The sequence below is a fragment of the Monodelphis domestica genome, chromosome 5 (genome assembly GCF_027887165.1).
Source record: "Monodelphis domestica isolate mMonDom1 chromosome 5, mMonDom1.pri, whole genome shotgun sequence".
Lineage (NCBI taxonomy): Eukaryota > Metazoa > Chordata > Mammalia > Didelphimorphia > Didelphidae > Monodelphis > Monodelphis domestica.
Genome location: NC_077231.1, coordinates 185,459,508 through 185,484,029, shown reverse-complemented (window position 1 = coordinate 185,484,029; position 24,522 = coordinate 185,459,508). Strand labels below are relative to the sequence as shown.

Below are 24,522 nucleotides of genomic sequence, written 5' to 3'. Positions count from 1 at the left end.
AATTCATTGTTAATATGTTACCTATGTCTCTTATTTATTTATATCTTCTTTATGTCTAGATTAAGCCTCCATTTTAATCTTATCTTAATAGATGGTGTAAGATATTGATCTAAACCTAGTTTCTGCCAAACTACTTTACAATTATCCCAGTGATTTTTTAACAAAGAGTGATTTCTTATCTCTAAAATCTGAATCTATGTTTTTGTCAAATACAAGGTTACTATAATCTTTTACTGCTGTTTGTTGTATATTGGTCCTGTTCCACTGATCTACCTCTCTTTCTTAGCCAGTTCCAGATAGTTTTGATAATTACTGTTTTATAAGACAATTTAAAATCTTGTACTCCTAGACCTCCTTCCTTTATATTTTAATTAATTCTTTTAATCACTGTTGCTGGCATTTCTAATATTATATTCAATAATATTGGAGATAATGGTGCTAGTCTCCATATGTACACTAAGAAAAAATGGCACCCCAAGTGGCACAGTGGATAGAGTGCCATGATAGCAATCACATAGACCAGAGTTCAAACCTGGCCTCAGAGCCATAATAGTTATGTGACCTTGAGCAAGATTTTAAATTCTGTTTGCCACAGGAGAAGAAAATGGCAAACTACTCTAGAATCTTTGCCAAGAAGACCCCAAATGGGGTCATAATGAGTCTGACACAACTGAAATACCTGTATCAGAAAAAAACACAAATGCAAAATGAGGACTGAATGCTTGAGAGGAAGGCGGTGTTGTTTGTCCTTTGAGACCTAGATTTAAAATATTAGTATGACATTGAGAAAATATTTTCCCCTTTTTAGGGTTCTTTATAAAATGAAAAGGACTAAGCATTCATATATTCTTCAATGTCCTTCATAGATTTAATATGATATTTCTATACATAATTTTTAATCTGAGTACACATATAAGGCTTCTAAGACACAGATTGAAACTAACTAGCTCTCTATATTTCTTGGTGACTTTTAGGTTCTACTTTATAACAGAGTACCTACTTTTAGAAATATCTCATTTCTCTTTTGATATTCTAAACTCTGAAGATAGGGATAGAGTCTTTGTTTTTTTTTTTTGCTTTTGTTTTTGTTTTTATATTGGTCAGAGTCTAGCATATACAATAAAGAAGGCAGTGTGGTATAGGACAGAAAGTGATGGATCTATCATATTTAAAACTTTTGTGACCTGAGCAAAGTCACACTCTCTTTTAGCCCCAGTTTCCTCATCTGCAAAATGAGCCTACTGGACAGAGCAGGCACTTAATCAATGTCAATTTAATTCAAATGTATATAAATGAAAGTATTCTTAGAAGTGCTAAACATTGACCTCCATTATCTTCTCCCCTTGAGTGCTTTAAGCAAAAGGAAGTTATCAGCTAGATGGTGCAGTAAATAGGGCGACAAGCCTGGAGTCAAGAAGACTCATCTTACTGAATTCAAATCTGTTCCATGACCCTGAGCAAGTAACTTCACCCATTTACCACAGTTTCCTCATCTGTAAAATAAGCTGGAAAAGGAAATGGAAGAGTACTCCAGTATCTTTGCCTAGGAAATTCTGTATGGGGTCATGAAGAGTCAGACATGACTGAACAAGAAATTATCAAAACTCAGCTTGCTTGAAAATAGAAGAAATGACCTTTCAAAGTTGTTTCTATCCATAAGATATTTTTGGTCCCTTGCTCTACCTCCCCACAATGTATAACAGACTGTACTTTAGGAAAAAGACTGAAAGAAAAGTTTGAAACATGCTCTTGGAGTAAAATGCAGTTGACATCTTTACCTAGAGGGCAGCAACTTTTTCTGAATAGTAATCTTTGAACTGATAACTAAAGTTTTAATAAATTTATCTTAATCATGAAAAGAAGTAAAATGTTTTATAAATATTCATATTATGTTAGCCTTCAAATGAGTTAGATAAAAATCTTCAGCTATTAAGAGATTTTATTTAACTGTAAAAGTCATATTTTCTATATCCACTAATATAGACCTCTCTGGAAAATGGTAGATAAAATAACTGACTGGGAAAGGGAGGAAATAGGCATTGAAATAGCTACACTGTGCTAGAGACTGTGCCAAGTGATTTTTATAAGTATTATCTCATAACACTATAAGTTAAATGCCCTTATTTACCCCCATTTTGTTGCTATTTTTCTGTCATTTCAGTTGTGTCTGACTCTTCATGACCCCATTTGGGGTTTTCTTGGCAAACACAATGGAGTGGTTTGCCATTTCCTTCTCCAACTCATTTTACAAATGAAGAACTAAGGCAGGCAGGGCAAAGTGGCTTGCTCAGGGTCACAGAGCTAGTAAAGGTCTAAGGTCCAATTTGAATTCAGGTCTTCCTGACTTCAGGCCATATGCTCTATCCACTGCACCAGCTAGTTGTCTCAAACCAGGTTTGTGTAGCTTTTTGGACAAAGCATTAGAACACATTTTACCATCATAACTTCATTGATACTATGTTTGACCAAACTGCAGTAACCTGACTGATAAGACCATGTTAAGAACTAAACCATGAATGTGGTAAAATCTTAATAAACGAATAAATAAACTATAGATGCTACCTCTATAAATGCTATTGGCCACTAGAGGAATTGAACAAAAAAGCACAGTTCTTTCAGTGCAAATCCCACACAATTGACAGAAGCAACTAAGTTCACATGTTCTTGGGGATCGATACTTTCATTTCACACAGAGGACAATACAATTTTTTAATTACCTGCTTTCAAAGTGTTGAAGGTTGACATAGGTGCTTTCAAAACAGAGCATAACATTTTGTGATGTAGAATTTTGGAGACCGATATTAGTGTATGCACCAGTGGTAAGCCTCTAAGCATTCCTAGGGCAAAGAATGTGTCAGCTACTCCCACATATATATAAAACAAGTAGTATTTGCTGGTGTCAGTGATAATGACTCCAATGGTATTATTGGTCCCATTTGTACCATTTGTTTTATCTTTGAAAGAGGTGCTATAAAACAAAGGGGAAAGCATTATTAAGCAATTCTTCCAAAAATACAAACACCACTGACTGGGTTTCATAGATCCTAAAATCTTTACCCAGTAGAGAAGATAATTATTGAGATTTTGAGAGCATGAGAAGAATTTATTACACCAGAGTCAAGGCCAGTCTATATTAAGTTAAAAAACCCACAAACGTCTACCTTCCATCTTAGAATCAATACTGTGTGTATTGATTCAAGGTAGAAGAGAAGTAAGGACTGGGCAATTTGGGGGCTAAGTGACTTGCCCAGGGTCACACAGCTAGGACATATCTGAGACTAGATTTGAACCCAGAGCCTCCTGTTTCTCAGCTTGTCTCTCAATCTACTGAGCCACCTAGTTGCCCCTTGTGATAACTTTTGAAGCACATTAAAGCATGCAAAAATGATTTCCTGTTTGAAATTTTTTTGAAAAAATATGAACAAAACCTTATGTTTGAATTGGTTCCAAACTTGTTACCAAATGAATCTCAGAGAAAACTACGTACATATATTTTCTTAAGGACATTGGAAGAGAACAATAGGATATGGACATGGTCAAGTTTTTTCTTTCTCAGTAGAACTAAAAGAAGTCCAGTCAGAAAGAAAATTAGAAAATATGAGCTAAATCAGTAGAACTTGGAAGCAAATTTTATTATTGCCCTGCCCTCTCACAAAAAGAGAAGGTTTAATGGAAAATAAAATGTTTTTAAAGGAACAAAGATACATATGAAATAAGACAAAACTCAAAACATGAAATACTCACTCCTTAAGGAGCCAAAGCCCAACCAAAGAAGCAGCCACCTGCAATAGGACAATAAACAGTTAAATTTTCCTTTGCCAAAAAAGCCAACGATTGCTCTTTTCAATATCCTCCACTCTCTGAAACACATACAATTTTGTTTTCTTTAGCTGCTGTATAAATTGTCCCAAGCACTTGTGTATGCAGTGAGAATACATTGAGAAAATGGAATTCAAATTATCTGAATAAAATACATTGTCATTTCTTCCCTTTGATCAACAAGAAAATTCTTCAGATCTCATCAGAAGAGATAAGAGTTATAGTGAAAACATTTGAATAGGAAAAATAACCTTTTACTGGTTTTCTGAATGAGTTTGAGAAAGCTCATTCATGGTCATAAATAAAAATTTTAATATGAATCATCTGACCATAAAATTTTGTGAAATTTTGTCACTTTCTTGTTTCTTAATTTTTCACCTTTTCATTGTGAACATGATATACACCAACAAATACAGTCACCTCCATATACAAGAACACAGACAAATAGCATGAGAGACTGTACTTTGATTTTGTCCATCTTACTTTTTGAATCTCTAATTAAGTGAGATAATGCCAAAATTGCCCTATTTATCTGGATCTCTGATCTTAATTCTGTTCTATATTCTTTCCAAATGACTTACTCATTTTCTTTTTTCCTTCTTTTTTTGGGGAGTGGTTAGACAACAATAAGGTATAAAAGAGAATTCTGCAAACCACTAGGAACAATTGTGGGAAACATTTGCAATGGAGTTTTTGCCTTGAGTGGGCTGATAGATTGGCAGAATACTGTGTACCCAGACAACAGAGAATTATATAAGTAAATACATAAATATATATAAGAATTATATAAGTATTCAGTAGTTACATAAGATTAGTTACTGCAAAATATTGTGTATTTCACACAATTGATGCTTGATTATATTGCTTATGAAGCCAATAAAGATTGAGATTCATGAAGAGAAATAAAAATTCTAATTGGAAAGGAAGAACCCAAAATTCTTTAAAAATCTGTCTAGGAAGATAAAGTAGAGTTATGTTCATACAACAGGCATTCATATAGAAGCCTTAGAGGATATTTAAATATGAAAATTAGGGTCAAGGAAAAATTGTCCTGGGAAACTATGAGAACAGTAATATTTGCATGATCAGCCTTACAAAACTGTTGTAAAGAAAGCTCATTTTAAATGTTAATGTGCAATATAAATGTGAGCTGCTAGCATTTCTGTTTTATTGATAAGTGAACTAAGGTCTAAAGTAGATAAGAAAAGGTAATGGCAGGTAATATAGTGAAATTAGAACAATTGCACAACTAAAGCCTAATATTGATTTATGTGTATGACATTTATATTTACATCTTCAGTCTGGACTTTCCCTCCCAGAAGCCATCTACCTTCTGGATGTTTCTACTGGGATTTCTTAGTATCACTTCAAATTCAATGTGTCTAAAATTGAATTTGTTATTTTCCTAAGCTCTTACAAAACTAGTTCATCTTCTTGACTTCTATACTTCTGACAATGGCATCATCATTTTCCTGGTAACTCTGGCACAAAACTCATCATTCCCACATCCAACCAGTAAACAAGCCTGGCCAGTCCTAGCTTCACAGTCTATCTTAAAATATAGATTCTTTCCCTTGCCCCTCCACTTCAGTTTGGACCTTTGCCTATAATGTCTAGATGATTGCATTTACTTCCTATTGAATGCCTCTATCTCCATTCTCGTTTTCTTGAAATCCATCCAACAAACTGGCACCAATTTTATCTTCTTAAAATGCCAGTTTGATAATAATTCTCCCATTGCTTAAAAAAATTGAAGAAATTTACAAAAAAATTTACAAAAAATTGAAGAAATCTACATCAAGTTTGGTGGTGCACTGATTAGAGTGCTGGACCTGGGTCAGAAAGATTCATTTCCTTGAGTTAAAATGTGTCCTCAGACACTAAATAGTTGTATGGCCATGGACAAGTCACTTAATCTTATTTGCCTCAATTTCTTCATCTCTAAAATGAGTTGGAGAAAGAAATGGCAAGCCATTTCAATATCTTTGCCATGAAAATCACGGATAGGGACACAAAGAATTAAACATGACTGAAAATGACTGAATAATAACCACCTCTTCATAATAAATTCTGCTATGCCATTCAGAAGTATTAATAAAAATTTGATGATCTTGTTAAAAGTTTTAAAACCTTACCATTGAAATGCCTAAATATTATATACTGAATGATGAAAGCTAAAGTCATATGTGAGGTATTTAAATATTTGTTAATTTATTGATTTGAACACATTGTATTGTTTATTAATTTTAATGTGTTAAAAAGATGCTGCCATATTTTATTAAAAGAGAAGAAAATGTGGTCTACATCTAAAGGAACGTAAAACCTAAGCTGAAAGAATACAAAGAAAACATTGATGATGATTAAGTCTCAGAAAAGAAAATGGGGTTAAGGAATGGTAGGATTAGTTTCATAAAGAAAGAAAAGCTTTGCTCTGTATCTTTGGGGACTATGAGAATAATAACCTTGCACACCATTATTGAAGTAAGAGCAGAAAGAGAAAAGTTGGTTTAGTGCATGTACCATGATACTGTGGCAATATTTCCAATATAAATATGTAAATAATTGATTTCATCAACCACCATAATGCCTAGGTATTGATATGGGAATATTCTTTTTTAACCCTCTTAATTTTGAATTAGGGAAAACCATAAAATTGGCAGCAATGGCCATAAATGACAACAGAATATTAAATTTTGTAAGTCTCAAGGTCTAAGATAGAGTTCTATTATAGTAAAGGTTTTCCTAAGTAAATAGTAGCTCATAAGTAGAAGAGTTCTAGGTATTCACGAAGAATATATTTTTTGAAAAGTCCATTCCCTTTGCCCAGAGTTTCTATTGCTAGGGATAAACTCAAAGGAAGTCAGCTAATAAAAAAAGCAGACTCAATATAGAATAAAATATTTATAATAACATTTTGGTAGCATCCAGAAATTTAAAGCACAGTGGATGCCTATATATTGGGGAATGGTTAAACAAATGGTGGCACATGAATATAATGGGATATTAAAATGATATAAGATAAGACAAAAATGAAGAATACAGAGAAGCTCAGAAAGATTTGCAGGAACTAATGCAACGTAAACAGCTAGTAAAACCATATATGCAACAATTCCAACTATGTAAATGAATAGAGCAACCATAAAACAATTTTAAAATAAATCCTATGAAATTATAAGGAATAATTTTGTTCCCAAAAAAGACAAATAAGAAATACCTCCTTTTGCTCTTGGGAAGAGGTAAGGAAAGGAGGAGAAATATATAGAACATTGCACCTAATATTAATTTATTTTTGGATGCATTGACCAATTTGGCTAAATTCATTTATTTTCCACTTAAAAAAATTACTTGTTATAAAGGCTAACTCTCTGGAAAGGGGAGAGGGAGATATAAAGGATGAAAATCTAAGGGTTATAAAAACAGAAGATATCAACAAAAAAAAAAAGATTTTAATGGAACATATTAAAAAGAAACAGAGTACCATGACTAGAAGCAGAATTTAAGTGAAAAATAACACAAATTGTCAATTTCTTCTTTGCATGTTTTAATCATATAAAGTTTTAGTAATATGTCTGCTAGAGAAGCAGCATAGCACTGTGTATATGAGACATGGATTTGGAATCAGGAAAGTCTGATATCTAGGCCTGCCTGACATATAACAGAATTCTAGACTTTAGGCAAATCAATTAACTTTCCAATGCTCCAGACAATATTTTGAGATTAAGTAATAGCAAATAATTATAATAAATAGATAACCTTTAAATAGCATTTATTATGTATAAGTCATAGCACAGTTTCAGACTTGCATTATTAGAAAGAATTTCCTAATCAGGCCTTCTCTGTACTAATAAAATCAAAGGTTAGGTTAAAAAAAACACAACAAAAAAACACCTGCTAGTTGGAAAAGCTGAAAAAGCGGGTGGCCAAAGATGTTTATGTTTCAAATTATGTCCATTTTGAATTATTGCTACTTTCTCAAAATAATCATATGTTATAAATTAATAGGCAATATTATTTTACAATCAACACATCTATGCTAATGAAGTAGATATGCATAATTTAACATTTTATAAGACCATTTTAAATATATTTGTATAAATATATAAATCACCCAGTCAAAGAAGGAAGGAAATAAGTATTTATTAAGCACCTTGGTAAGCACTATGTTAAGCACTTTACAAATATTTTCTCATTGATCCCCACGATAAGCCTGGGAGGGCAAGTGCTATTATTATTCCTATTTTAGAGTCCAGGAAAGACAGAGGTTCAGTGACTCTCCCAGGGTCACAGATACTAAGTGTTTGAGGCCACAATTGAACTCAGGTTTTCCTGACTTTTAGGCTCATCACTCTACCCACTATGATACCTACATGCCAACAAAGCTAAGACTGTTTCTTTTTAAATGCTTTTAGAGCAATAGACATTTTAAAATTATAACAATAATTATTGAAACATAAATGCCTCTCTTCTTTGATTGACTCTATGTGACTTGAGCAATATCAATAATATAGTGATTAACTTTCTAAATAGTTTGAAGCAACTATATTATGTGCATAAACATATTTGTATAAGCCACAAGGCATTGTTTCTCTCTGTTTCCATTCACCAAAGGATCTTAATTTTTTTTTTTTGCTTGGGACAAAATTTTACCAAAAAAAATCCCCAGAATTCACTTTCAAGAGAAAAAAAAAGTGTTGTTTCTAACCTCTTAAAACTCAATATCTAGAATGAACCTGAGGCACTACCTAAACTCTCTCATTTTACAGGTGAGGAAACTGAAGACCAGAGACCTTCCCTAAGTAAGCATCTGAAACAAGATTTTGAACCCAGGTTCTCTGGTGTCAGAGTCAAAACTCTTTCCCCTGTTCTGCAATACATCGCTGTAACAGAAATAACATGGCTTATAATTGAGACTTCTAGGCTTGCATCATGTAAACCTGAGTTGAAATCTCCCTTCTAACATATACTGATTGTGTGATGACTGGCAAGTCCTTCAATCTTAGGGATCAAGAGAACAGGGTTTCAGAGAATGTGTAAACTTGCTTTGGATGGAGTAGTTTATTTATTTCAAGTTCCTTTTAGCAGTCAAATCATGGATCTGGTCCCCATCCCAACTAAATCCACAGTAAGAGATAAAACCTTTAGAAATGTAAGCCCTCAAGGATCCCGGCCACATCGATGAGAATCTTACAAGTCACAAGCAAATTTCAGATGATGACTTTTCTTGAACAAAATGGATTGCTCTTTTGAAAGAAGATTAAGCCCAGATCTATGGGACAAAGGTATAGTGATAAAAAGAAATATTTGTGTGTGTGTGTGTGTCTCACCACCACATTCTCTTTGCTTTACAACATTCCATGAACCTCAATTTATATGACTTTCTAACTTGAGGACAAACATTATGATCTTTCAACCCAGGAATTTGGGCCATTAATTATTTTGAAGTATTAGTTTGGGATTTACTATGTCAGCAGGCTGGGTTTAATTCATATTAATGATGACCATTTGGCAAGATTGCTCAAGATTAATGGCATGACTGTTAGGTATCATTTTTTTTCTGTTGGGCAACTTTTATTAATCATTTCCTGAAAGTGGGAAGCCTGCCATCAGCTGCCATGTGAACATTTGATGGCACAGTTGATAGAAGTTTGGGATGAGAGTCAGGAAGATCTGAGTTCAAGTGTGACCTCTGACACTGCCTATGTGACCTTAGTCAAGTCACAACCTCTATTTACCTCAGTTTCCTCATCTATAATAAGTGAAGATTAAATAGCACCTATATCTCAGGGTTGTTGTGAGGATCAAAGGAGATAATAAAGTAAAGCACTTAGTATAATGCCTGGAACATGTAGAATTCTAACCTATAAAAATATTAACTATTGTTTTTATTAATATTATTTTAAAATTCACTATTCTCTCTTTTGCCTATAGGGAAAGAATATCAAAATTAGTACTAAAATGATGTTTAAAACCTACTTTGTTAGCACACTGAGAAGACACTTAAGAGTTAGGAAATTAGGGTAAAAGGTATGATTTAAACATCTCAAGGAGAAAAGAGAATGGATTATCAATTGAAATGCTAGAGATTTATAGGTTGAACTAATACTTTAAAAGGAAAGCAAGTTGTACATAATAGAGATCTGAAGATCATTTGTGATTCGCTTTGCCTTTTTCTACTCTGTGTATGGACAATGCCATTTGATTTGATGGTAAGTTCAAAATATAAATAAAATTTGAAAAACAAGTTTAAAAATTTTAAATTATAATAGTTTGCAAATCTGAAATTTAGATATTTCAATTGTAAAAGCAGATTCTTTTATTAGAGTCAGAGGATCCGGGTCCCATGTTTCTGCCCCTTACTTCTTGTGTAACTTTGGCAACTCATTTAATTTTTCTTGACCTGTTCCTCATTGGTAAAATGAGGGTTGGGTAAAGTCCCTTCTATCTCTAAAGCTCTGATCCAGAGGCCTAGGATGTTCCAGTTTTAGAAATGAGAAGGATTTTCAAAGGTTGATAAAAGTAGATAGGACAAATGGAAAAAAAATTTTTTTAAGTGAGAAAGAAAGCAAATGTAATTACATGAGCCAACATTTTTTCCTCAGAAATTATAGATGGGAGGTGATATCTCTATAGACCCTAAAAATAAGCTTACTATTTGTTAGCTGAACTCATCATTGTTTCACCTTTACAGGAAAGAGAGAACATTGGTCTTTAAAATCACTACTGTGCTTATGATAACCATTCATATGTTATGTATGATCATACAACCTCTTATAATTAATTGCCTATATGTCTGAGGTGGGCCAGTCTTGAATTGTTTAGATTCTTGTTCTATTCTTCATTGGTATGTTTCATTTTCCCCTATGCTTTGCCTTTCTCTCCTCTCAGTAGTCTTCTCATCTTTTTCTCTCTCCTAGTTCAAATGTATCATTAGGTTTGTTTTTATATATTTCAATCACCAAAAGAATATCATCTACTGTTGATAGAGGTTGATGATGGGGCAGTGGATATAGCATTGGGCTTGGAGTTGGGAAAACCTGAGTTCAGATTCAGCTTCAGACACTAATTATATAAGCCAGAGCAAATCCCTTAACTTTAGTACATTAAATGAGGATTATAATAGCAAGGTTGTTGCAAGGCTCAAATGAGAAAATATTTGGAAAAATACTTAGCTCACAGTGTCTGGCACATAGTAGGCACTATGTCAATGCTTATTCCCAATCTAGAATAGTCCTCTTCTATCAAATAACTCTCATCTCTTTTGTAAATTAATTAATTATTTAATCTCTTCTCTAATGCTCTCATTTCTCTAATATATCTTTCTAGTCTGGTCTTTAACATGCCTTTGAATACTAGCCCCACTCCATTCCTTTTTATAAGTTTTATCTTTTTCTCTCCTAGGATACCAAATGAAGTACATAAAAATTTAATGATACTCTTTTGGAGAATAACTTTCAAATAAATGTGAAAACTGCAATCTTTATATAGAATGATAATAATTCAGTATAAATAGAACATTCTTACCTCAACCAGAAAAATAACGAGGCACCAAATTAAGACAAAAACTAAGTTCTTATGAATAGTGATATATCTGAGGTAGGTGTTCCATGTGGTAACAGCTGGGATGTTTTCTACATCATCAAAAAACCACTCCTGGGGAAAAAATGACCATGATTATTTATAATGGTCCAAAACAGGACCACATTACATTCATATTTTAATTGAGTAAGGTAGAAATAACTTCATTGTTATTTTCTGATATTTAGTGAATTTTCAGGAATTTAAATAAGCATAAGGAAAATTTCTGATGTCATCAGCTTGATGCTATAGCAAACTCCATGTCCTTTTCAATATGGAGAAATACTATGGTTTTTCAAATTAGGGTGTTTATGTCAAGTGACTGGATAACTGAATAATCACTTAAAAATATGTCATTCAAATGCTTTTTCATGTGACCTTTCACAAAATGGATACTAATGAATGGTATTTTAAGAAGCATAATATATAGAAATCAATGTATTCTTGAGTGCTATGGGTGAGATTTTTTATTTTAGATTATGGTATGGAATTTTTCTAAGTTCAAATTTTCTATGTACCTTAAAATGAACTTATCTGGATCTTTAAAAGAGATTTACCCATGTTTGCGGTTTTCCTTTGTATACAATAACAATGAAAATACAAGATAATTATTCAGGTCTCTTTTTTCTGGAGTTCTAAAGTTACTAGTATCCTCCATAGATAAAATCCAAAAGGTTAAAGAATTAAGGAACAAGGTACCTTTTTTGGTGGTAAGATATTCAAGTCTTTCAAGAGGATTGTGAACAGATAGACCTAGATTTGGGTCCCAGCACTACAACTCACTTGCTCAGGAATGTTTTCTAATGTCTTTTCCAGCTCTAATGATGAGGCAGTTAGGTAGCACAACAGATAGTGTTGGACTTAAGGTCAAAAAGACCTGAGTTTGAATTGTGCCTCAGATAATCACTAGATTATATGACCTTATAGGACAAGTCACTTCATGTCTTTTTGCCTCAATTTCCTCAACTATAAAGTGAGAGAGTTGGATTTGATGGGCTCTGTGACTTCTTCTTAACCCAAATTTATGATACTATCATCTTCTGTTCTGAGATTCTTTAGGTTCTTGAACTTTGGAAAGAAAGTACAATGTCCTAAAGGAAGTGATTCCAATGAATCTTTAAATCCAAGAGATTGCTTTATTATGGCCTTTAAAAAAAAAAAAAGAAAACCTTTAGGTTGAGGTTTGAAAAATCTGTTTGAATTAAAATCAAATGGTGCTTTGGATTCTTATTTAGAAAAACTTTTTTTTAATTTAGAAAAAAGAAATCATGTTATCATCATTGTCCAATTCTTTGCTTTTCTAAGGAGAAACCTAAAGCACAAAAGGCTGTGATTTATCCAAGGTCATTTTACTAGATAATGTAAGGGTGTATCAATTAAACAGTTGCATCTAGTATTTTCTTTTCAGAAGCAGTTAACAAAATAGGAATGAATATGGCCCCCTGTTTTTATTATTTGAAATCTGAATTGCATTTTCTAAGTTCCATATAAATAGAAATAGTTATGTATTATAGCGCAGTAAAGCAAATGATACTTTCCCAGAAAAAAATCTTATACTATATATATATGTATGTATACATATATATATACATATATGTACATACACACACAAACCTGGTGGGTTTTTAAAACATAAAATCTAAATTAAATAACAAAATGATCTATTGTCTTGATGTGATAATGTAACTGAAAACAAAGCTCACTATAAAATCTCAGACACTTCACATAAACTTTCTGGATTTAAATAAAATGCAAAAATTTTCAAAAATAAGATTTTTCTCAGTTCCTAAAAAAATGCTTTTCATTCAATGACTATGTGAGAATTAAATTATTTTTTACTTACTGCAATTGCAATAATTGATCAGATTTTTAATTCTTAAAAATCACAAATTTTTAGAAAATTGATCCATATGGATTTTAATACTCACTTGAGTTGGACAGAATTTATATAAGCCCTAGCAGCTAGCTAAATATATGAATTTTGCTAAAACCTTATTTTTTTCAGAAAGAATTCATTCTGGATATTATAAACAAATAAATATGAATAGATTTCAGAGCTGGAAGAGACCTTAGAAATCATATAGTCCCATTCCTTCGTTTAAAAAAGTAATCATAGATTTAGAGCTAGAAGGGACCTCAAAATTCATCTGGTTCAATCTCCCTTTCCTTATTTCATAAATGAGGAAACCGAGGCCCATAAAAGTTAAATCAGAGAATAAGAATATTGTTCTCTCTCTTACATTGCTGTCCATATATTGAGTGCCATTTATGTGGTGGACGTGTAAAACATATGCTTTCATTTTGATTCAAAGAAGTTTTTATATGTAGTCCAGTATCAGGTTTCATACAGATATAGGTAGTGAAATGAAGGATAGGGTTATATTGTACAAAGAACAGTAGATTTTGAGTTAGAGGGCATGGGTTCAAATCCTGACTGCCACTGTGTGACTTTGGATAAGTTATATAACATTTCTGATCTTTAGTTTCTGACTATAAAATGAGGAGATTATATTAAATTACCCTAAGGACCTTTGCCACTCTCAAATCAGTGATTTTATATAATAAATAATAGCTGCAAATTATTCATACTTCTTAACTAGTTAGAAAGGCATAGGAGTTTTGAGGATGAAAAAGTTATTTACCTGAAGTAGGTTTAAACCCCATAATTCCTGATTTAGGAAGCTAATACTTTATGCACTTGGCTATTGGGGCTTCTGACACAAGTTGATCTTGTGACTCTGAGCAAGTCACTTAACTTTTTAAATCCTAGGCAGTTCACTATAAATTGCAAAAACAATACTAATGTACATAGGTAGATGTTTCCTCAAAGACCAGTACAGGAACCTCTTTATGTGCTTACCTGGTGCTTTTTCCCTTCAAATAGTGCAATTGGAATTTCCAGTAAGGAAATTCACTTTTCCTAAGTAAAGCACCAACCCAACCCAATTTCAACTTAGCTAATTTCTGCTTACTTTGTAAATTACATTTGAATATAAATGAATGCTTCAAAAGAGCTGTAAAATAGTTTGTTCTCTTGATACTTTTAGGTCACATAAACTAATTTAAAATTTTATCACCTCCCCCAAAGTGATGCTAGGCCAAAATGTATAATTCTCTGTCTCCTTATCTGTCTCTGGCTCTGTCTCTGTCTCTCTCTCTCTCTTTCTCTCTCTCTCTCTCTCTCTCTCCCCCCCCACCCTTTTACTCCCCCCCATACTAGAACACAAAATATGATAAATATGAAAAGGCTACCATTGACAATTCACAGGAATACCTTTAAATCTTCTTCATTAATTTCATCACTTATATCCATGCCACTATCTTGAGATAAACGTCGGGAGTAAATATCAATTTCAGATAACTTAGACTGGGGGGCCATGGACATCTTCCTGGCAGCATTCCCCGTTTTATACATGTTTTGACCTTGGCAAACTGATGGGCGGGTCATCAAGTTCAGTACTGACTGTCTCCTGTTTCGACCTTGGAATGTTGGACCTGTATTCATGATATTACTCCGGGGCAGAATTGCCTCTCCCTGCTCAGAATCTGGCACCAAAGACAACCTCCTTTCTAAGGGCTCATCATCATTTTCCTCAATGCCATTCATTTGCGGTTGACTCTTTTGCACTACTGAAAATTTCCTTATGGAGTTCAGTGAACTAAGAATAGAATTCTTTCTTCTTTCCCCAAAATCTCCAGTTTGTTTAAAAGATTGCTTTTTTCCTTCATTCCAGGAGACAGCAGTATCACCTTCTATTGAGAAACGTCTCAGGGTTTCTGTTAGGATTGAACTTCTTCTTTCTGCACTGAATTGGTCAAAAGAATCATATCCCATGAGTTTTGAGCTAAAGTCAGGACGCATATTTTGAAGATCAGAAAAGGCTCCATAGAAATAGCAGCTGCCTTCATGTAATATTAATATCTTGTCAGCTTTCTTTAAATGTTCCATTTTAGAAGTGATCAATATCCTGGTCTTGTTTGCCATCAGCTTGCAAACACAGCTTCAAAAACAGAAAAAGGATTTATGTCAATGAGATGTTCACCTCTAGCTAATTCTAATGGTTATACTAACCCCATCCACATTTTATTGGGGACCATAAACTTGGGTGGGAGAAAAATTACATCTTTATTTTCACTAATATTTAACTAAAATTTAACATTTTCTTCAATTATTAATATAGGCCCCCCCAAAAAAATTAATTCTGAGGAGAGACCCATAGATTCAGCAATACTGCCAAGGAAATTCATGATCCATAAAAAAGTAAATAACCCTTGCTTTATGGTTTCATTAATTGATTATATATCTATGATGTAGCTTATAGCATAATCTTTTTCTCATTTTTTATGAACTAATGAAAGAAAAAAGTTTATTAAATACTTACTATTTGCTAAGCATCATACTAAGCCTTTAGGATACAAATACAAAGTCAAAAGAAGTCTTTCAGAACTGTCTTTGGGGCATCTAGGTAGCACAATGGATAGAGAGCTCTGAGTCTATAAGTCAGGAAAACCTGAGTACAACTACAACCTCAGACACATACTTACTGTATGACCACAGGCAAATTGCTCAACCTTTATAAGCCTCAGTTTCCTCAAAACTAAAATGGGAATAATTATAGTATCTATCTCTCAGAGCTGTTTTGAAGTTCAAATGAGATATTCATTGCAATGTCTTTTGCACAGTACCTTTGTAGGGGTGTGTGTGTATGCACAAATAAACACACACACACACACATATATATAAATATATATAAATAAGTATATATAAATGTTAACTATTATTATCACTACATTTAAAGAGTTTATATTTGAATAGGGGGAAACTAATTATACCAAAGAGGATTGGCAAGGAAATGGCCATTTTGGTTTAGAAAGTTCTATCCAGGAATAATGGGAGAGATGATTTGATTATGGTTCATGGTTCCAGTAACTGGTAGAGAAGAGAGAAGAAAGGATTCTGTGACTACAAAGGGTTTATAATTCTTGTTCCAAACTGGATGATGTTTTTAATTAATTGTGCCATAAATAAATTCTTTGGATAAAGTAAGACTTTATAAACTTTGCTTAATTTATTTTGTTTTACTTTTCAGAGTTTTTTGATTCTTAAGCAATTCTACAAATTTCCTTTCATGTTCTACTCTCTGATTTATAATGAAACTGGGACTACCACAATAAACTTGGTACAGTTGTGAAAGAAAAAAACATGGAAGCAAACCCTTGAACCATATAAAGGTGGCTAAATTCTTCTAAGTATGAGGTCATCATGTACTGAATTAAAAACTTGCTAAGTGGTCCTTCCAATTTTCCTCCAAGAAGGTCTGGGTTCAAGTTCTACTTCTGTTGTTGTTGCTGTTGTTATTCAATCATGTTCATCTCTTCAGGACCCCATTTGGGGTTTTCTTGGCATATGTACTGGAGTGGTTTGCCATTTCCTTCTCTAACTCATTTTATAGAGGGAGAACTGAGGCAGAGTTAAGTAACTTGCCCAGGGTCACATAGAAGAATGCCTGAGGCTGCATTTTAATTCATGTCTTCCTGCTTCCAGACCTGGCACTTTATTCATTGCCCATTTAACCTTGGTAGTAATATTTCAAACTTCTATGCTTCTCAGCTACTCTCTAAGAAAATGAATTGCAGAAAAAAAATGTTAATCTTCTTTGGTAGAAGGACCTTCCTCACTGAAAGAATTCCCTTATGTCAATAATATGTCAGATCTTCCCATAATTGAATTAAGTATATTATTCAAAGAACTTACCTTTCAAATATCTCCTTTTCAGTTAACATATCTAAATAGCCAAATGGGGAATCTAAGAGGTATAAATCAGCATCTTTGTATATTGCTCTAAAAAGGAAATGGAAACAAAATAATTTTTCTTCCATATTTACTGGCAATTTTCTAAATACCATTTCCTTAAGTTATTTAATTACATAAGATTTTATTACTTTTACCAAATACTTAAATGAAGGCAAATATTTTGTTATATTTGAATAAAATTATTCATGGAGATGCCATGTGAATAGCATATTTTTTATAGTAATCTAAACATTGAATTTTTTAATGTATTACCTTGAGAAAACAATTTTTAAAACTAGAAAATTGAAATAGTATTTAAAACCAAGGAAAATCAGAGCAGCAAAAGCAATCTTAAAATCAGCTAGACCAAAATTGGGTGACTATTTTATAGATCTCTGGGACTCCACAAAAGAGCATGATAATTCTCTCAAATAAAATAGGTAGAGAGTAAAAATGTACACAATAAAGCTTTTCCATTTATGTTTTCTGGTGTCAATATTCAGTATGATTCAAGATTGGTCAAAATTAGTTGCTGAATATAGCCAAGTAATATGTGATGCCCAATCAATGTGTTTTAGTGGCAAGGGTATGAAATAATAATTGTCCCTTTCTATTTTTAAGGGTTTTGTACCATTAAAAATAAATGGGACATAGCTTGATGCTCTGCAGCATACTAGCCACTTAACAAAAGCTGTTTGTTAATTAGTTAAAAGTACTGACAATCAAAACTGATGGCAGAATTAGACATTCACAGGCCTACTTTAAGTATTGGTTTCTTAAGAAAAAAGAAACATAGTTAAGTCAAAACCATATCTAATGTGCCTTTGTGTCCAGAGTCTGATACGGTGTTTTCTATCACCAAATGTTTATAAATCCAACAAGTATGAGATTAAAAACACAAAATTCCCTAAAGGTTTTTGAGGGAAAATATAAGAGACTGAAATGATTCCTCCAAATTTTGTGTTTTGTAAGTAAAAGGGGAAATAAAATTGTGGTGATGAAGTATATATAAAAGGTTGACCTCTCATATTCAATTATAAAAACACTTCTGAGGACAAATACATTCTTCACACCAAGTGGTTTCCAAAGTTGTTAGCTTTTTAACCAGCTTGATGCTATTTGCTATAAGAAGCATTAAGAATTAGCATTAAAAAAACATTTTAAAAGTTTTTACCTGAGGGCTTACAGCAAACTTTTGTTAAAACAGAAAGGTTCTATAACTGAAAGAGTTTGAGAACCACCATTCACTGACTTAGTTCAATTTCTTCACTTTGGAAATGAAAAAGACAAGCTAAGGGACATTAAATGAGTTGTTTATAATCAGATGAAATGTTAGCAGAAGGTTTCTGATTCCCTATCCAATGTTCATTACATTAAACCATATGACTTCTTTCGAAGGAACATAATGCGAGAAAACTCATCTGATTTTTAAAATAACAAATAATGTTGATAGCTACATAATGATCACTGAACATTTGGTTTTGATAATGTCAAATGTTAAATAATGTGTAACTTCCTCAAGGGAAGAACTATTTGTTTAGTTAACTATTGGGGTTCATCCATGACATTTTAGTGTGCTTTCTTAACTTTGTGAGGAAAAACATTTTTACCCATTTAAAATTCCCATTGATTAGCTTTTGGAATAATTCTGCTCCCATAAATTAATGTAAATTTAGTTAATTTCTTCATTACTCAGAAATATCATTTAAAAAACCTGATACCCTTTTATTAAAGACCTACTATATGTAAAGGATTATGCCAGACACTAGTGATATGAAAGGTATAATGAAAATATTTCTTGCACTTAGGAAGATTATAAACTCAGGAAAATATTTTAATATGTTTGAGAATTTGTAATTCACATAAATTTTTTTCAAGATGTTAGTTAGTTAACTACAAAAAAATCTGGTGTTGTTTTTTAAAATGCATATGAACTTATATAATAGACAATGGGCACACAAGTTAGACCCCTTGTGGAGGATCTATGTTAGAACAAAGCTGAGCATTTCACCGAATGGATGATGGATGGGATATGATCGGTACTGGAGGGAATATTGAAATCCATGAAATCATAACTCCACTGAAGCACTGAGGTATAAGTATCAAATGTATAGTAAAAGGTAACAAATGTCTCAATGCTACTTAGCATCAATTGTCGCCACAGATTAAATATCCATCTTCGCAAAGACAATGGATACTGTTACTATACCTCTGTGAGAAAAGGAATAGAATCTTGGGAACTGACCACTAACAGTCATCTTTGTGGGAGTTTGTGTGAAACCTTAAGAGAGGATTTTAAGAAAACTGCTGAGGAAATTTGGAGGGCTAATTTTGATGAAGGTAACGATTATACTTAACTCAATCAGAGAATGAGTGTGTGAAGGGTTAACAAAATTAACTGTCATTATTGAGAACCTGCAGAGATATCTTGAGAGATCTAGTTTATCACTCCAGAGGTGAATTGAACAAAATTATATCTCATCCTGAGAAAACGGAATTTTGGAGAATTCAATAGTAGTGGCTACTGAGGAAAGAATTCTAGTCAACAGTTTCTTTTATGACTTTTAAGGAGCACACAGGGGGTTCTGGTAGTGACTTTTCTCACAACCAATACATTCTCTAAATATTTACTTTATGTCATGTATTATGTATAACTGTTAATAAATCACATGTTTTATGATTTATCTTATGTTTGTTGATATCACTTAAGTTTGTTCAAATTAATGAGTTTGAAGTCCGTGATTGAGAAAGGAGAAAAAGCTGATAGAGAAAAGACATTTACGTGATTTTCCTAGGGGAACAGCTCAGAGACAATGAACAAATCAATCTAATAATGACAGATTTTGCATTCTAAAATACCTTCTGATGAAATTCCATTCATATCTATTTAATGGCTTCTGAAACTGAAAAAAATTAATGAGGTGCCACATTAGTAGTAGGGTGAGAATAGGGGAATTTGTGTTTTCATCTCAGAGAAAACCTGAAAAGAATTGCCCACTTTACAACACACAACTTTATCCATAGATTGTTACATTAAGTAGGCAAAAATCCTGCTATAACATTATATTATAGCATGTTATGGACATATTTTTAAATTCTAAAATTAAATGAGAAAAATGAAGAAAAAAGTTTTTGTTTCCTTTAACAAAAAAAAACAGCTTTCACTCTACATGATTTACTTGTTATTTCATTTTTAGTTTTTAAGTTTTGATATGATATTTTGATGCAAGTATATCTAGTCTGAACCTGATTCTACATGAGTGCTCCTTGATTTCTGACAGATGTTCCTTTTGACTAAGTTTCAGGTACTTCTTTAGCCTCTGAAGTTTGAGCAACAACAACAAAAAAGAAAAGGTAAGGAAACAAGGAGGAAAGGAAAGAAAGAAGAGGAGGGAGGGAGGGAAAAAAGAAGGAAGAAAGGATGGAGGGGAAGGAAGAAAAGAGAGGGAAAGAAGAAGGAAAGAGGGGGGAGGGACACAAAAGGAAGGAGGTAAGGAGTGAAAGAAGGGAGAAAGGGAAGAAAATGGAATGAATGGATGAACAAGGAAAGAAAGAGGGAAAAAAACTAAGAAAGGGAGAGGGAAGGAACTAAAGAAAGGAAAAGAGAAACTTCTAGAATACAGTGAATACATTTCTGGAGTAAAAGTAGAAAAAGACTTTTAAAATAAATTTTTGCACAATAGTCTATATATTTAGAGCAGGGACATTAGAGATAGTCCAACCCCCACTCCTCAATCCCATTTTACAAATAAGAAAATTGAGGCAGAAAGCTAAACTAACTTAACCAAAGTTGTGGAAATATTCAATAGAATAACTGAGATTTGAGGTCCCCCCCCAAAAAAAGATATTGCTGGGACCATATGACTTACACGGCCAGGCTAACCAGCCTGATTTACTCTTAGCTTAACCTTGTACAGTGTGCACTAGAAAAGATAAATCCATTCAAAGGCCACCTTCAAAGAATAAAATTAACTCTAACAAAAATCTAAGAGCTTTACCCAAGTCAAGAAAATTAAATGCGTCTTGAAACAGACCCAAAGACACCCAAACTTCTCAGGCAGTGCAATAGGTTAGAATGAATGTATTTCTAAAATTGGTCCTGTAGGACTTGATCCATAGTCCATATGAGCTGTTTGGCTTCAGGACCACATTCCACAGTTGATCTCCAATTCATTCAGTATGCAATCAAAGGGACTTCCTAGCCTAGCAAACTGGACACATGGGCAACTTGCTTTCTGCAGCTGATAACTCTGGTATACTCATACAAAGTCAAACTATTCCCACTAAAGTGAGATAGATGAATCCAAAGCAAGCATCCAAAAGGAATGGCCATTACTTTGCCTTTTAATTTTGTTTTCATGTCTGCCTCTCAGTTCTTCTAATAGGCAGAGGCTTATTTTTTGTAACATTGCTATGAAAAGAATAGCAGGAAAAATGCTTACATGGTAGAAGGAGTGATATTGGTAATCAATATAGCCTTCTAAAATCAAACAGAAGCTTTTTCTTTTTTAAGTAACTTGCCCTGGTTCACACAGCAAGGACTTATCCAAGGTCAAATTTGAACCCAGAATCTCTTATTTCTAGGCCTAGCTCTCAGTCTACAAGTCACTTAGCTACCACACAAACAGTTTAGTTAAAATCATTTTGGAAAACTATTTGGGGGAAGGACAAAAATAGAAATGCAAGATTTTCAGAAGTATGTCCCATTTATTCAGAAATATACTAGTAGTTATTCAACATTCATTTGTTAAAAGTTTACCATGTTCCAGGCACTGTGCTGAGCTTTGGGAATACAAAGAAAAAGCAAAAAAAAAAGTCCAGTCCCTACCATTAAGTAGCATACATTCTAATGGGAGAATTTATAATGTGTAAATAATTTCTTGGTCAGTGGAATCACAAAAGTATTCTAGAAAGAATGCTGAACTTCAAACCAGAGATCCTATGTTCAAAACCTACTTCTGCTACTTAATTACTTCTGCTACTAATACTAGGATAAGGTCATCTGAGAGGTGAAGCATGAGTGGCTTTGAAAATCAAGAGAAGTTCTTTCAGAAAGTGAGCTTTGAGCTAAGTTTCAAAGGAAGTCAGGGTAACTAAGAGGCAGACTGAGTCAACTTTCAACTAATTAATGAATTATCAATGTCCTTGTTCTCATTATCCAGGTGAAACTTTAATGATCAGTTTCATCCCGTCTTAATAACTCTAATGAGTTATGAGTGATTGAGGAATAACTTTGGAGATATTGTATTATCAGAGATAATTGGTTAAATGGAATTATGATTCAGCCAACTTAATATGTTTTGTTCTCAAAAACAAACTAATCAATTATAAAGGAGAATCATGCTTCATGCAGTTAGGCTAGATAACTCTGAGTTTCCATTCAACTCTAGGACTTTATAATTTATTGCCTCTGTGCAAAATACAATGAGCTCCAGTATAATTCTCCACACTGGTAAGAATAACCCATTGTGTTCATTCTGCTTTAACAATTGTAACTTCTAGCCATTCTCAACTAGCTTAATGAAGCTTCTTTTTTTAACCTTTAAGCTTATTACAATGAAAACTAGGGGACAGAGAATTGGCCTTAAATTTAATATCCAGGCAATCATAATGAGCAAGTCCTACCCCACTTTACAGGGTGATCATGAGGAACATATAGCATACTGAAGGCAAGTTGATCCCTGCCAAAAATGTCTAACTTCTATCTAATCTTACTGCCCACAAAATCTGAGGCAAGAGAGCTACTATTCTTTAGGAGAAATCCAAGAATATTAGATACATGCCACAATTGGAACTAGAAACAGAGATTGTCTAAGGAGGTACAGGCTTGGCAGAAGCCACAGGTAAAGATTTCATTCATCATGGTATCTACCACAGGACGGTGAGAGCAGCTTCTCCACAGAAGCTTCTTTCCAATTCCAAGAATAAAAAGAGTGAAGAGAGTCAGAGATGACCTCTTATTGTAAAAGGGAAGAGCCTTTAGTTGGAGAAAAGAAAATAAAGAAAAACCACATGTGTGATAGCTTGAATACAGGAGTCCTGATAAAATTCCAATGAACCTGAAGCTAGCAAGGCAACTCTCTGTACCTCTGACATGTACACAGATGACCATGTTGGCTACCAAGACCACACTAAGATATGAAGAAAAAAATCCATCAGCCAGTGGAAAGGAGAGAGAGAGAGAGAGAGAGAGAGAGAGAGAGAGAGAGAGAGAGAGAGAGAGAGAGAGAGAGAGAGAGAGAGAGAACTTCCTCATTCTCTGAATTTACCCTAGAATGATTCTCAATAGGATCCACAGAAAATCAATTTTGTTAAGGGGAGAAGGAAAAATAAGAGAGATTATGCTCCTGGATTATTTTCCTATGTGGGTAACCTTGCTAGTCAATCTTAATTAAAATACTTGTTGCTTGATTAGTGGCTCTTCTATATCTTTTAGTGAATGGAGAAGATGCACTTGAATGAAGAGTTGAATTGCATTTCTATAATTAGCATTATCTCACTAATAGTTCCTAGTTCTCAGGGGGATTCAGATTGCATAATATAGTAAATGGAAAAAACATCTGTTAATATGTTCTACAGTTTAGGGTTAACTCATATAAAATTTTTAATTTTTATCAGGTTTGGATACTATATCATTATCTATAAATCTTAAAGTATATTTTAATGAACTAGTTATAAAACTTTTGAAAATAACACTCTTGCTCTGAAACTGGAGATATTTTAAAATCAAAATGATCTAAAAATATGGAAAGAGTTTTGTGCCTATTCATGAATGTTTTATTTATAGCAAATTTTAACTGAACAAATACCAAAATATTAACCTTGCTAAAGAAATTCTTGCTCGTTGACCTCCACTCAGAGTGATTCCACCTTCTCCAAGAACTGTGTTGTCTTTTTCCGCAAACTTTGATATGTCCTATTAAAATAATAAGACAAGCAAATTACAGGTTGATTATAAGACTTAAGACTTGTGCTTTGGTCAAGTAGAAATTCCCTGTCATAATTCTTTCCTGAGAAATTATAGATTTTAAAATACAGAAATTATTCTAAAGTGGAAAAATCTCAATAAGAAATTTATATTAAACTATTTTAATATGGAATTTATGTGATATGAAATAGTTACATTTGTGTAAGAAAGTCAGTTCTTTAAATGGATTCTAGTAGGACAATTAGCCACAACTTAACACTTTCTACTTGACAGGTAATTCATATTTCACCATAACCAAAGCAAAAATACTGATGAATACAAACTCAAAAATTTGGATTATAAAAACATTTAGTTATCAGTTTTAAATGTGGCCCATAATATTGGTACTCTTCTCTTCAGAAGCAAT

The 24,522-nt window shown here is 33.1% G+C and overlaps 1 protein-coding gene across 1 annotated transcript in view; it reads right to left on the bottom strand.

The window, feature by feature from the left end:
• Positions 1-24,522, bottom strand: part of CFTR (CF transmembrane conductance regulator) — a 204,836-nt gene that overhangs the window by 73,628 nt on the left and 106,686 nt on the right. Inside the window, exons 12-17 of the mRNA XM_056799582.1 lie at positions 24,010-24,104; positions 17,150-17,236; positions 14,669-15,395; positions 11,341-11,469; positions 3,745-3,782; positions 2,718-2,968 (exon numbers count right to left, since the gene is read on the bottom strand). Of these exons, the coding sequence (XP_056655560.1) occupies positions 2,718-2,968; positions 3,745-3,782; positions 11,341-11,469; positions 14,669-15,395; positions 17,150-17,236; positions 24,010-24,104 (1,327 nt within the window). The remainder of the gene's footprint in view (positions 1-2,717; positions 2,969-3,744; positions 3,783-11,340; positions 11,470-14,668; positions 15,396-17,149; positions 17,237-24,009; positions 24,105-24,522) is intronic.